Genomic DNA, 15,564 nt, shown 5'->3' with positions numbered 1-15,564 from the left:
GAGAATTTTACCTTGAATTTTCATTGTAAAGTCCCTCTTCCATTCTCCTCAAGAATTTGTTGGGATCCTTTTCCACCTACCCAGAGGTAAGCATTAGATCCAGCAATTTCATCTCCAAATAAATACCAGTGGACAAGTCACCCAAACCACATAAGACATGGAAAATGTTTGTGGGAAGGAATTTAGACCTACTGACCAAGTCAGTGTGATTTTGGTCATCACCCAGCTTTAGAGAGGTGATTTTGGACACCCATCTTTGAGAACTCATGAACCTATTAATTCTCTCCATGGCAACATATTAAGACTTGTTGGGGGAAAAAAACCCCACCTTTGGGAGGATAATGAAGAATGGAAAGGGACAAGGGGCACAATTATCAAAATCAGACAGAGTATGGAAAGAAAATACCCACCAAAATGAACTGCTTCAGCAACCCCAAATGGCTAATTATGTAGGAAGAAAGACATCACACCAAGAATAACCATAATGAGCTTTGATTACACTGCGGCTTTTGCATTTTATTCTTTCAAATACCCACCAAGCTCTTTGAAATTCAAGAGTTCTCTTATGTTAACATCAAAAGGTAAGAGCACACGGAGGGCTGTGTACTCAGTCACCGCGAGAGATGATTAGCAAATTAAGAGGAAAAAAAGTCCAGGGTTTAAGCAAAAAGCAAAAAAAGAAAAAAAGAAATGAAAAAATAGTCAGCACAAAGTGCTAATTATACAGTTTCTGTGCAACACCTGGCTTGTTTTTGCTTCTTTAATCAGGCTCATTTCAGTTATGGCACAGACTCCATATGGTGCCTAAGCAAGGAGGCTTTGTCACCTCCCTATCTCAGATGTGTCTGGATGCAGAAAAGGCAGTGGCACAAGGGGAAGGTGAGATGTGCTGGCTGCACAGGACACCACTTCTTTCACCTATGAGCACTGGAAAACGAAAGGTATGATATTCACTTTGCTAAGTAATGATCTAAATATTTGACCTGGTATTCAAAGCACTTGCATCAGGACTTCTGCCAAAGGATGTGTTTTGGTTTCTCAGCAAGAGGTAAATAATTTAAGTTTTCTTATTACTGCCCTGAGCTCCCCAGACGCAAGTTTGAGGAATAAATAAATTAAAAAACACTCAGCAGAGTAAATGGGACTGTCTCACTGTCTGCCCAGCAGGTCATCCACATGACAGGATTAGGATTCCCTTGCTAAATCCAGGCTAGTATAGGATGGAGAGACAGAAAAGAAGAAACTGTTGTTTTGGTGAGGTTTTATTTTTTATTTTAAATGCCTCTGTATTGCTTATTTTCTCCCTTGCTCCTGCCTTCCCACCTTGGGTTTACTCACATGGTCCCATCTCATGCACTGTTGGAGACTCACCATTTATAGGCACTGAGCCCTGGAGCTTGAAATATGTGAAACTGAACCACAGAGGGATAAAGAACTTGTTGAAAAGTGAGTGGCTGAAACAGCCCAATGATGCTTTCTTCACCACCTGCACAGTAAAACAAAAACCTTAAAAAAATCTCAAGAGCTACTTTGCTATTGACTCTCTCCTCCTTTCTGGCCTCTTCCATTTTCTATTTCCCTTTCTCATGACACCCATCCCCTTCTCCCTGGACAGTTGTATGTACTCACAAGCACAGCTGCACATGCATTTATAAATGCTGACCTCACCATTTGCAAAGATCTGGGCATTCAACAAATTTGCTTTTTCTTTTTTTTTCCCCCTGCATTACTTCCAGCTGGCAAATGGTCAGAGAAAAGATCATGAAACTTTTAAATGAATTCATTATTCAACACAAGCCACCAGCTTTTCTCAGTAACTCTGACAATGCAAAATATCCATAAATGAACCATCCTAAGCACTCCCAACATGACCTGGATAAGGGGTGCTGTGGAGGCCACATGTTGCTGCTTCCCACCAAGAGCCTGAAACACACAGAGCCTACAACAACGCTCAGCCTCAGCGCTGGGGGAGCACTGAGGCTCTCAAGTTTCCAGGAAAACTGCAGGAATAGAAAAATCCCCCGTGCTCATCAGATATGTGGTCACTTCTGCAAGAGGCAATTCTCTCCCCTGCTGCCTTCAGCAGCACTTCCCTGTGCCACTCGTCCATGTGTAAATGGGGTCCTGTAAGACCCTTTTGCAGGGTGGTGTCCCATCACCCATGGCTGTGGACAAGCCAAGAAATGTCCCTTTGTCCTATTTCTTGCTCCTGACAGGACAATTAACTGAGAACACTGATTCTGCAATGAGGCTGGAAAATCCAACCAACATAATAGAACTTGGAAAACCAGGTTTGCAACTCAGAATCTTCCACCAGCTACAGAGAAATCACCTCCCCGTTCCTCAGTCTGTCCATCTGTCACCTGGCTTATACCACTGTGGACATACCACTGTGGACGTGTACTGGGGAAAACAGGGTAGAAGAGGTACCAAATTAACCCACCATGATGCTCAAAGCAGTTGGCCACAGACTGCCCCATAAACAGACTGCCCCACAGCAGTTGCCTCATAAGGCACAAAGCACTGTCATGAGGACAGAGTTTGCTCTGAACAGCCAAGGAAAGTGATCCATGTCATTACAGCCACTGTGGGATTGAGTCATCTCTGGAAGATCTAATTAAACTGGGTATTTGGCGAGCAAGATGGAAAAAGCCCTAAGCAGTCAGAAGGCACAGCAAATTAACCTACAGAGGCTAAAGAGGCAGATGACCCCACAGCTGAGTCCAAAAAGAGGCAGGGAGGTGGCAATATGTGTACAACCACATCTAAAGAGGAACAGAGCAGGAGACACATCACGAGCTTGCCACCAAGGACTAGTATCCCTAGGCTTGGTTGCATCAAAGCAAGCCTCTAGACACTGCATCCAGGAGGATAACGATGAACCCTGATGCCAAAAGGCCACCTCCAAACCATGGGAACCAGAAAAAAAAAGAGGGTCAGCTCAGGAGAGTTCAGGATCTCAGCCCAGGAACAGGCAGAGGATATAGGGACCCAAGATTGTCATCTCAGTTCCTCACTGCCTGGGCTTGCCTCTGGGGTACAGCTCAATGGGATGCTCTGTGGGGCTCTGGAATTGTTGGGGGATGAACCTACAAATAAATAAGAGGACTCAGAAGGGTCCCCAGAGCTGGGGAAAACCTCCCTACAGACAAAACATGAGCACTGGAATTGCCAGGGCCCATAAGCGAGGAGGAGCAGTGCAAAGGGGCAAAGCTGTGGTAAAAATCACACGCAACCAGATAAGGAAGGCAGTAAAGCAAATTAATCAAGGCAAGCAAAGGAAATAAGAAACTTCAAAGGACAGTCACCTAGAGGAAGAAGTTAAAACTCAATGTACCTGTATTTCTAAGCTTGCCATCGCTGCAATGAACAGTTTGGGGAATCCAGGCCTAAGAGCTTTACTGTAAGTCTAACATTTCCTCACTCATGACAACACCTGGCAGGACAGTCAGGTGCTGAGTTATGGGGAGAAATGAGATTAAAATCCATCCCTGCACTTCCCATGTTATAAGCCCCCTATATCTCAGGGTCTAGAGGACTGCATTTGCCACCTGTTACAAACACAACTGGTTCTGGAGAATGGCAAACTTATGCAAGGCACTGTAAAGACAAAAGAAAAGATCAAGGAGGTGGTACAGAGCACCAAGCATCAGTGTCATCCAAAATCCACACACCCCAGAGAGAGAAAGCAGTGACAGATTACTGAGTATGAAGCAAGGAGACGGGATTGGGCATGAAACCGTAAAGCAGAGCAGGAATTCAATTTCAGGACTGTCAAACTCACTTGTGGCCCTGGATATGCTCACCTGAGGAAGGATGCTGACAGAAAAGCTCAGCAAAGACACGACAGTGAACAGGGCACAGCTGAAGCCTTCCCTTAACCAGCAACCCCAGTCTGACCAGCACCAGCGATGGCAAGGGGTCCCTGAGGACACCAGGGTTTAAAAGCCAAGACTTGCAGCAGAGCACAGACCTTTACTAAGCACACATGAGATGCAGCTGCAAAGCACTACTGGCACAGAGCACAGCACACCCACGCCTGCTACAGAGGAACCCCCCTGCCTAGACCTGGACACACCTTACCAGATCTTTCCACAAGAGAACCTGCAGATTCAAGGCACACATTGGGATTAAACACAGATTTCAAAAGCCTGCAGTGAAAATGAAGCCTTCAGTCTACCCATGATAGCAAAACACAGCCAAGAACAAACCAACAAATGAAGGAATGGCCACATGCCCAGAGTGCTCCACCGTGTCGCAGGAGTACAGAAACCATCGCTGAAAATCTGGTCTGCATGTGTGTCATTAGGGCTTCTCAATTAGCAATCCTTTCTGGCACTCCATGGGGCACTGGAGAAGCTCATACAGCAGCACTGGAGCAGATATCCATAGAATGATAGCTGCCCCTAGAGGGCTGGGACAAAATACAGCTGAGCACTCCTACCCAGCTGGATATGAAAGCTCTTAGCACAGACTCTGTCTAATCTGCTGATGATCCCTCAAGAGTTTTCCATGCTAGACCCTGCAAAAGGAGCATGGCTCCTCACTTGCCTCAGCATCCCACTGTAAAACCTACTTCTCAGAGAGCAACTTTCAGGGTAATTTATCTTGGTCACCATTTGAGACCACAGCTGTCAGGTTTTGTTCTGTTGCTGTGGTGAGTGCAAACAAATCCTGCCTTTATTCATGATGACCACTGGCCCACTGACCCTCTTTTGAGAGATCCCCTTTAGCTCTTACCTCCGAATTGTCCTTAGCAGGGTGGACCTGGCCTCGTTGTGGAAGGTGATGACCACGCTAGTGGGCGGGAGGTCCTGGCTGTAGTGCAAAGTCGTACACCTGGGGAGGGAGAAAACAGAAAAAGCCACTCAGGTGCTGGAATTCAAAGTGAGAGCTCACTTCATCAACACAGGCAGCACAGTCCATCAGTAAATGGTCTCCAGCCACTATTACAAATAAATAAATAAGACATTTTCTGTGTGAATAATTTCTGAAGGAATCCAGAAACTACCAAGTAAGTCACCAAGGATTAAAGCAGCAAAGAACTTAACTGTCATTAATGGGAAGGGATGAGAAGGGAGGCACCCAGCTGGTAGCCCTTTCTCTAACCAGTGCTTCCCAGATAGCCACCAGTGCTTCTCTCATCCCCCTGGCTGATGGCACCAGCAGAGCTAAGAGCATTCCTGCAGCTCCAGCTCCAATCCACCTCACTCCCAGCCGCCTGAGGAAGCAATTCCCAACAGCTAGTTGCAAGGTAAGCCAAGCCCTGTTTCTAAATTGTTTCCTTATTAATTCTGCCTTAACTGCATAACCAGACTACAGGGAAGACTGGGATTTAAAACTTTCCAAGCCAGCCTTCGGAAGGCGAAAACCCACAGATGCGACCACAGCCCCTGCTGCCTCCTTCCCAGGAGGAAATGTCACAGACTCTGTAATTACTTTGACCTTTAGCTGATTAAATTTGTGGCTTCTATAGACTGACACCAATATATTCCCAGCTCAGAAAATCCAGATACCTCTTACATCCATGCTGCCCTTTCTAAGTCCCTATCAGTCCCTTAAGATGGTCTTAAGATGACATAACAGTAGCTCTCCATCACAGCCATCCTGTCCCTTCCCATCCACATGCCAATTATCTGCTTTTGTGTCACTGCTCAGGTGCTACCCACTACCATCCTCAAACGTAGCAGGAAAGAGCACTGAGCAACCACTCTTCCAACAAACCATCAGTTTGCTCCCCCAGAGTTCTGGACCACAGTACTTGCAAGCTGAAGTAAAAACAGATGAAAAAATTAAGTTGGGAATGGAGAGGAGAAAGCACATAAAAGCAGACAGATGTTGCTGGTTTCTGCTATTCAGAACAGCATGTTGCACCTCTCAAATGCCAAAATGCTCCAGATATTATTTTTAATGGGATTTTCCATGTTTTAATTTTGAAATTGCATTTCTGATTATTTACAAAGTGAACAAGAATGCACAACAGGAGAAATAATTCCAAGGTAAGGAAAACATGGTATCTTGGGTGGGACAAAATATTTACAAGCTCACGTTACATTAGTTGCTGCTTTCTGTCATTGTTTCATTCAGAACCCTTTCCAAATCCTGCTTGAACTTGACCAAAAGCAGGTTTCTCATTTCTCTGCTGCTCTTTACACACAGTCATCCACACCAGAAATTCACCTTCGAGCCAATTCTAATTCTGGATCCATCCCCAAAGGACACCGAAGTCGCACAGCTATTCCATATGCAGGAGAAAGTTCAGCAACATTGCCCTGTGTGACAACACCCTCATCCATCAAAATTGCATCTCAGGGATGCTGAACACAGAGGGTTTCTGAATTATGAAACAGCACCAGGTCATGCCCTGAGCTGCTTCTCTGGGTCACTGCGGGCCCCTTGCATCATCCAGTATCCCACTTCAGCCGAGCCATCCCAAACTGCTGCTGCTCAGTTTTGCCACGTTGAGGCTCTGCTCCTGTTTCCTCTGTGGAGCTGCAGGGACAGACTACGGCAACTGCTCTCCCTGTGCTATTTATACACGGCTCCCAGATGCGTGTCCTTCCACCCACTTCCAGCAGGGTTCTGTAGAGCAAACAAGGGAAGCTATTTCTGGAAAAGAATGAGCAAGAGTGGAAAACACAAAGTCATCAATACTTTACTCACGCTATTACAACAGCCAAGGAGCTGGTAAATAAAGCAGGAGCTGGGTGTGCCTGTGCCTCCCACGGGTGGGAGTGCTGGGGCTGCTGCAGGTTGGCTGAGGCACTTCATGAGCAACAACTGCTTCTAAAACTCCACATGTCAACACACCAGACTGGCCCAACCAGGCAATGTGCACATGGGAAAAGCTGGAATGTCACACATGGGCACCTACAGAGCTGCAACTCGCCCCTGGCTTCTGTCTAGTGCAGCTTGTCACATCCCAAGGACAGGAATGATGCTGCTGTAGACCTCCAGCCTCACTTCGCTTCTGTGACCAGCATTGCACCACAGCTGGGACTTGCCTCTCCAAAAACTGCCTGCAAAAGGGTTAGGCAGAGCTGCTGCATCTTCCAGGGCTCCTCCTCCTGGGTGCTTTATGGGCTCTGACTCTGTCCTTGCCCAGGATTTTACCCCTGGGTTCTTTTTTCAGCAGCCCTCCCAAAGCTTCCTCCACTCGGTCCCTTTTTTTTTTCTCCCCTTCCTCCCCCAGTGTAACTGCAACTAAACATCCTGGGTCCCCAGAAGGCAGATTTCAGTTTGTTGACTACAAGTGTCTTTTTTTTTGGCACTTACTTGGGTAATAAAAACCACAGCTTGGAAAAGCATTAAATCTAGCATGTCCAGAATTATTTTGTGTGACAATTACATCTGGGGTAATTTCAATTTAATACCTCACTGCAAGTGAAAATTGCAGCATGCAGCCCTAAAATTGCTGTAATAATGAAAATAAACCCACTAAAAGCTGCCTGTGCTACCTCAGGCTGTCACTGGATAAATGTTTTGTGCTGCTGATGGTATTTCATAGGTCACCCAACTGCCAACCAAAAAAAAAATATACAAGAAAAGAAAAAAAAGGAAAGGAAGAAAATGGCAAAAAGTAATAACTGCACTGCTGCACTGCCTGTATTTGCAGTGTGTTGAAACTCACTGGCTAAAGCCATTTAAAGTTTGATGCTTTGAAACCTTGCATCAGGACTAGGGAGCAATCCTAGCACAGGAAGTGCAAGCAAGAATGCTGCCAGGCTGCTCTGCAGGTTCCCAGCATCTGGGTGGGATGGAAAAAGACAGAAGCCAGGCTGGCCTGCCCTAAAAACCCCAGGGAGAGCATCCAGATGGAGAACAATTCTTATTTCCTCATGCAAGAAGTCAAACTTCATTTGATGGGAAGAGCCACTTTTTGATTAAAGTTTTTTTTTCATTCAAAATGGAAATAATTTCAGAATCAGAAGGTTCTGAAGGGGTAGTCTGGCTACCAACACCTTAGGAATCAGCCTTGGAAAATCCCAGCCTGGACTGGTCACCGGTCATACTTCCTTCAGGCTGGACAGAGCAGCACATCTCATCTCCATGTTCCCAATGTGCTGTTAGCAGATCAGGAATAAATTATGCAGTGCCTGTTTGTGGGGACATGGAGTAGACAGACAGAGCCCTGCACTCGCCGCAGGAACTGCAAAGCTCTCCTGCAAAGTCCCAAAATTTGGACACTCCAGCATTGCCCCCAGGTCTCCAAAGTCCCTTTCTCAAGGTATTTTTCTTGAGTTTCTTCGGCCCTTGTGTTGCCTGTGAGCAGAGTGGTATCACAGACTGGTGGCCTCTGCACACAGCTGCCCCTGCATCCTTGGAGATCCTTCTGCCAGGGCATCACATGCCCATTCCCAGGGAATCTGAACACATCTTACGTTTAAAATGGCAAACTTCACTCACAGTGCCCCTCATGAAACCAAAGCCCACCTTGCCACCACAGCTGCACAGCACAGTGGTAAAGATTAACAGTGTGACCAGGGATGGACCATGTTACACAGGCTCTTCTGGATCCCCCAGGATCATCCAAGGGCCCATCACATGCCCACAGCACTGTGCTGAGTCTCTCAAAACCCACCTCTTACATTCATGCTCTCCTGTGTCTCATTAACTTCCTTCAATAAATGATTATCCTCATCCCACTCCCCTGGATTCCTCCTGCCAGGCTTCTGTTAATTCCTCTGCTCTACTTAACAGCCACCACTTGCCAACAACTCCGCTTTGAATTTTTAACGCTTTCCACAAAGCCCAAACTCTCCCTCAACACAGATCACCACTTCCAAAGCACTCTCTGCATATTTATTTCAGACAGCCAGCTGCATCAGGCAGAGCTACACCATCTTTCACCTCCCTCCTAGCTCCTTTCTTCTCCTTGGAAACACATGGCAGAGCAGTCTCATCACCATGCATCTGAAATAAGGGTATTTGGGTTTGTCTGCACTCTGCAGCCACAAGGCTCTCACATCAGCCCAGAGGACAGGGACCTGTATCACCAACAGGATGGGCTCACACCACCCCGATGGACAAACCAAGCTGATTTCAGATGACATTCCCCAAGGTGTGAAAATTTACTCCCATGGAGGAAAATGAAAATTACCGGTCTAGAGAGAGGAAGCCACTCCCCACCACTGGCAAGGAAAGAGTTGTCAATGGAAAGGAAAAGATTAGAGCCCCAGTTGTCCTGGCCAATAGCAAATATACCCAGGCTCTGCACACCTGTAGGGATGGATGGCAAGACATGCAGGCACCTTGGGCATACCTCTCAGGACAGCCTCTCAGGGTGGCGTGGAAAACTATTGTGCCTAAACCCTGTCCTTGAGCTGAAGCAAAATTTATAAATCATAAAAACATAGAATAGTTTTGGGTGGAAGGGACCTTAGAGATAATCTAGTTCCAACTCCCTGCCCTGGGAAGGAACACCTTGCACTAGACCATGCTCCTCTAAATCCCATCCAACACTTGAACACCTCCAGGGATGTGGCATTCCACAGCTTCTCTGGACAACTTATTCCACTGCCTCATCACCTTCCAAGTAAAGAGTTTCTTTGCAATAACTACCCTAGGAGACTTCCATGAAAATACCTTAAAAATAGGAACCCAGGGCATGGTTTGATACAGAGCTATAAAACAATGTATGTGCCAACTCATATGGAATCTAGTAAATTCAATAGAGCTTACTGGTGGACAGGACCATGCACCACCTCACCTGACCTCTGGGAAACACAGCCTCTGGCATTTCTCCCAGTTATTTCTGCATTTCTCAGTTATCCATGCATTAAGTCCAGTGACTTGTGCCTGACTGCAGAGTACTTTTCAAAAAATCATTACTTGATGACATCCAGAGATGGAAAATCCAAGAAGTGCTGTTCACGCCACAGTCAACACATCAGTCTCATACAGCAGTATAAATGGAACACAAAAATTCAGAACTTGCTTGACCAGAGCACACAGAAGGGTCAAGTGATCTTCATGGCATTCACCTCCCATCAACACCCTTGGTTCTTCTTGGCCCTCCCCAAGCCACCCCTCCTGCATGTTGCCTCAAAACATCTTTTCAGTCACCTTTGAGAGACCTTCAAAATGTTCCTCTGCATTCCCAGATGCCGGCATCTCCTGCTCCTTCTCTAGGTATGCTTTGCCCCTCCTCAGTCAGGAAGAAGATGCCAAACAGAGGACTGGCCACGGTCTGTGCATCTCCAGCACCACCATGGCACCGCTGTTAGCAGTGACACAACTGCTGGCACATCCTGCACCTGGGGTCAACTCTGGCACAAAGACCTACTGAGAAACTTCTGGGATTCCCTTTGGTGTTGCCTCTGAGCTCCACCAGGATACACCACAATCTGAGCATGAACATGGCAACTCAGAGCACAGATGTGACTTCCACAGCATAACTGGAAAAGCAGTGCCTCCAGGAAGTGCCACCAGCTACAGACCCTCTTGTGCCTGACCTGGTCCTGCAGGTCCACCCCGGGCTGGACATGGCTGTTGTTAGGATGGTGCTACTGAAACACCAGAGCAAAGGCCTAGAACAAAGAGAGGCTGAAAACACAGCTGGAAGGCTCAACAGCCTGGAAAGCAGCGGTGCCAGAAGGAAGGAAGAAAGGACATGGAGTCAGATGTCAGCCGGCAGTGCCATGTGATTGCAGGGAATGCCAGCTCAAGTTTGGCTTGCCAAAGTGAAAAAATACCCTTGAGTAAGGTCAGTAGGATTTCTTTGTGCTCGACTGGCATGTGCCTCAGGCTTGCATTCCCTAAAAGGGGCTGAAAAATCCCTAGGTTGGGGTGCAACAGATGCTGCTGGGGCTGGGAGGAACAGTGGTTATCCAAAGAGAGGAATCCCTGGTTGAGCAGATGACTTCAAGGTGCACAAGCGCTTCAGCAAGGGTAAAGAGGAACACCTACAACAAATATACACTGGTGGTTAGCATCAGAGCTTACGTGGAATTATTCAGCAGGCTTGAACTAGCTGTAATTTGATAAAATTATAAAGAAGACCATAAAGAAAAGTCTGCTGGGGCAGTGAACCAGCTTTGGCTGTAGATTAGCTATCCAGAGGAACCTGTCCAAATCTGCACCTTCCCCACAAAAATACTCGAAAATACACAAGAAAGTAGAGTCCTTTAAATTGGTGCAACTTAACCACTGGCTGACCTGAGATCAGTCTCCTTGGGTTGACCAAGAAGGACATTTTCCTACACAGCTTCTAGAACTTGAAGCAGCGCTGGATTTCGCTAGCATGCAATTAATATTTCCTCTAACTCACTGCCTCTTTCAGTCTCTTTCTTTCTTTTCCCTGCAAGATAGATATCTAAAAAATTCATCAAACGACTAAATTTGAAGAAAAGGGGAAATGCAAGAAGGCAAAAATAACCTTCTGTGCACATGACGTGCTGCTGCCTGTGAACCTCAAAACTGATGAGAAGATGCATTTATAATTCATTAAAAATTTGCTGGATTTTTGTCTTCGGAAAAGGGGAGGGGTAAAAAAAGAGAATTTACTAAGAAGGAAGGAAAGAATAGCATGGCTGCCTTTAAAAACAAGTTAAACCAGATTGTGTGTCTTGATTTTCAAGCAGCTCATGAATAATTCAGACTTCTAGGGCCCTCCACACAGACTCAGGGTCTGTCTTGCTTCTTGACTCCCTCTACCCTTCCTCCTCAGAAGTGAAGCAAAAAGAAAAATGGAGCCAACAAAAGTGAAAAGAAGAAAACAAAACTAGTACAGTTCAGTAGAATTTAAAACTGATACCAGTTTCACTGGAGTACCGGAGCTGATGGCAAAGTTTTTCACATGGTGAAAGTAAAAGCAAAATCTGGTACCTTGAACCTTTATGGAAAATCCACCAATCCATTATTAAAGATCTTTAGGAGCCAGGAAAAGCTGAAATTACATTTCAGAAGCTTGGAATCCTGGATGCAAAGATTGCTTAGGGAAGACACCTTCTGACCAGAGCTTCCTGGCACCACATGGCAATTCAAAGCAGACAAAGTCTCATCCTCACAACACCTCTGTAGACACAACTGGGGAAGCACAAACCCAGCTGCACGCTGTGATAGCTCAAAAACACTTCCAACATGTAGGGATCTGCAGTGCTCACAGCAGAAATCCACCCAAACAACCCCAAAACAAAATGCCCTTTTGCAGCAGCTGATGGAGTAGGACTTTAAGGTGCTGGATAGCAGAAAAAAGCAAACGAGTGTGATGGAGGAAACTGTCTCATGGCCTTAATTATCAACAGGAGCGAGTCTTGGAGAATTAGTTCCATTATTTACTAATACCTGACTTTGATTTCAGCCTACATAAACATATTAGGTCAAGAGAGATAGCGAGACAAGCATGAGAGTTAAACAACTTCATTCTGTCAGAATTACTTGGAGCAAGTTATCAAAGTAATCGATGGCACGTAATAACTGTAAGACAAAGTGGTCAATACGTTACAGCAGTCAAAGGCGGAGGATGGTTATAGCAGAGGGTGATCAATGGCACCCTGGGAATGCTGAAGCACTTGGTGATGAAGGGAGGGCCACCATGAAATCATCACTGAGCCCTAGTGTGGTTCAGGTGGGTGCATCCTCTGAAAGGCACTGAGACAGGCAAGGTTCTCTCTTCCCTACAAAAACCCCAGGATCCTTCCAGTCGGTTGCAGGGAAGGAGGCACCTAGAGCTTGAAAAGGAAATCCTGTGCCCCCATGGACTGCCTGATGTCGGCACAGCCACCCCGGGGGCCACAGCCGTATCTGCAGTCAATCCTGGTCTGTCAGAGACCCCCATCCCTCCCTCCATTGGGAAGAAGCCTCCCCCTGGTGCAGTGACTGCCTCCCACCAGTGGCTCCTGCAGCCACCAACGCACGCTGCAGCATCACTTCCACTCCAGCACATCGTTTGTTCCTCAGGAGCCCAATGTGTACTTTTCATCTGATACTAACAATCACTTGCTTTTAAATACAGCTTGTCATTTTTAGATGACTAAAGTGTCAAAAACATTTGAGATCTAAACGAAATTTTTCCCTTTTCAGGATGAGAAAAACAGATCCCTTTGGCTTTAAGTTTTCCTGTCTTTTTACTTTTAGATTCACCAACAGCTTTGCTTTTCGTTTATCCTGAAATTGCTATCTCCTGGCTTTTCTTTCTCTTAAATAACCAAAAAAACTGAAACACCATCATTCAGTCATCTCCGCTGAGCCCTGTCTACCCACATAGCCCCCAAACTCAAGCTCCAGAGAAGTGGCATTGACAACACAGACACAGCCCAGGTGTAGAGAGCAAGGTGGATCCCAATGCCCACTCTGTCTCCGTTTCCAGCTTCAGGCTCTTGAACAAAAGCAGCAGTGCCTGCACCCAGGCATTGCTCACCTTGAAATGGAGCAGCTCATCCTCAGGGTGCAGTGACTGGCAGGCCACTGTATTTTATTAAATTCCCAGCTCTCACTCCTCCACTCCTCTGTGTCCCCCATCGTGACAGGGACATGCAGAAAGATCATTGCTCCACAGACAGATATCTGGGGAACGAGCTTTTATCTTTGGGTAAATGTGTCACAAAAGTGGAGCTAATTAACTGGGGCTCTGTTTTTGAAAAAGGTTAATATTTTATCACGTCCTCTGTCTTGAGGAATAATTAGCCCTGGCAGTAGTAGCTGTGCCATTTCCCAAGGGACTGAGCAAGAGACTGGAGGCTGGAGAGATACACGTGGTATTGATGGATAGACAGTGGCTCAACTCTGGACTAACAGTGCATCTCACCAGCAGTTACACCTCAACACAAACCATCCTGCCACAGAATATTAACAGAGGAAAACCCCTCTCTTCAAAGACTGTACACATTCTTCTTGCCCATTCCATGCCCTCTGGTGCAGGGATGCTTTAAACCAAGGCAGGGTAACTCAGCCAAGAGCACTGACACCAGAGCACGAGTCCCAATCACTTCTCTCCAGGCACTCTCTTCCCTTATTGCTCCAGCACCCCAGTCTGTACAACAAAAGGGAAATCCCACAGGCTCTCATAATTCTTCCATCCCAAAACCAAATCTGTTCTCATGGGGGAACCAACAACTGAAGCAAATTCCCATTGGGACTGTGCAGAGGAAGGTCCCCCCCCAGTGCTTGCACAGAAGTCCTCAGTACAGTGCACAACATCTCTCCACTAGGCTGGGATGCAAGCAGGGACAATGGAGGGACTGAAAAAGAATGAGGGAAGGGTCATTTCAGATCGACCCAGAACTGTTTTGTGCATGCATTTCTCTTGGCAAAATGCAGTGGACGGGTGAGTGGGGAATTTTCAAAATGAAATCAAAACTGTCTCATAGGGAAACAAAGCCAAAATGACTTAGGGGAAAGAAATACATCACTTGGTGGGGGGGGGGGGGGGGGAAGGAAGGAAGGAGGAGGGAGGGGGAACTTTTTTTTCAGCCTTTTTTCCTCTCTGAAACTGCAATTCTTGGCAAGGAACACAAAATAAAGGTGTTCTTCAGGGAGGGGACAAGCTGGGATGGAAGCTGTGCTTTTTCCCCTGTGAGCTCCTCTGATTCTCTTCAGAAGGGACACCTGACCTGTGCAGATGCTCTTCCCACCCAGCAAGGCACTGAGGGGCTGGGAGGAGGGAAAACTTGGATAAACAAAACTCAGCAGTAAGCAATTTAGTATTATACCATGATATTTTCTGGAACAGTCCAGTCCTCCCCACTGCCAGCATCCAGACTCCAAGACACCGAGTCCCTACAGACTCCCTCAGTACCCACCAGGCCAATCCCCCTTGGCCTACAGACAACTTTTAGGCAAAAATACAGCTCAGGAATAGTTTCTGTTCGTTGTGCAGACAAGTGTCATAACTCACACTCCTTGAACAGCCCATTCAGATGGAAGTAGCTTTGGCCTCCAGAAAAAAAATGAGTAACACAACCACTTAACTGGCACATCCTCCTGCATCCCAAACACCCGCCTATACACTTCCATCAGCTCCTCAGAGAGCCTAGCTCACTCCTCAGCTGCTTCTCAAGTTACCCCCATCCTTCTCATGCAAGAAAAAGAAGAGGGGAGGAACAGCACTGAAAATCCACCACTGCAGAGTAAGAAGCACTGTCATATCTGCCACCTCCCTACAGCAGCCACAATCAAAACATAATCAACCCTCCTCCTATAGAAACACCAGCTTCCCCCAGTTCCAGCATTCCTTCCCAGAACCATTTTTAATAAAAGATCCTCAGCCTACCTTTTCTCTAGGCACTCCCTCAAGACACAAAACAACAGTATCTCACTTAATCTGAGTGCCTGCCCCTTGGTAGCAGCCAACATCCAGAGTCAGAGCCCATGACTCTGGGGCATGATTTGCAACCTGGGATCAGTTGAGCTGTGCTCCAAAAACCTGAGTGGAGCCACTGTACTGTCAGGGTGAGGAAGACATAGCACCCCTGAAGCCAAGAGGGTGGAAGGAGCTCCTTTTCCTGGGATGCAGTTAGACTGGTGGTGACAATGACCCTCTGCCCCTGCCAAGAGGGCAATGCTGAGTGATTCAACCCAGCATCTGTAGCTCCAGGAAGTGATTAGGCAGGGCTTGGAGAGCAC

At 46.6% G+C, this 15,564-nt stretch overlaps 1 protein-coding gene across 1 annotated transcript in view; it reads right to left on the bottom strand.

Annotated features, from left to right (window-relative positions):
* Window positions 1-15,564, bottom strand: part of GALNT14 (polypeptide N-acetylgalactosaminyltransferase 14) — an 89,776-nt gene that overhangs the window by 33,273 nt on the left and 40,939 nt on the right. Inside the window, exon 3 of the mRNA XM_062489348.1 lies at window positions 4,741-4,839. Coding sequence (XP_062345332.1) covers window positions 4,741-4,839 — 99 coding nt within the window. The remainder of the gene's footprint in view (window positions 1-4,740; window positions 4,840-15,564) is intronic.

The sequence above is a fragment of the Cinclus cinclus genome, chromosome 3 (genome assembly GCF_963662255.1).
Source record: "Cinclus cinclus chromosome 3, bCinCin1.1, whole genome shotgun sequence".
NCBI classification, from domain to species: domain Eukaryota; kingdom Metazoa; phylum Chordata; class Aves; order Passeriformes; family Cinclidae; genus Cinclus; species Cinclus cinclus.
The sequence above is the reverse complement of the archived record's forward strand: the minus strand, read 5'-3'. Positions and strand labels throughout refer to the sequence as shown.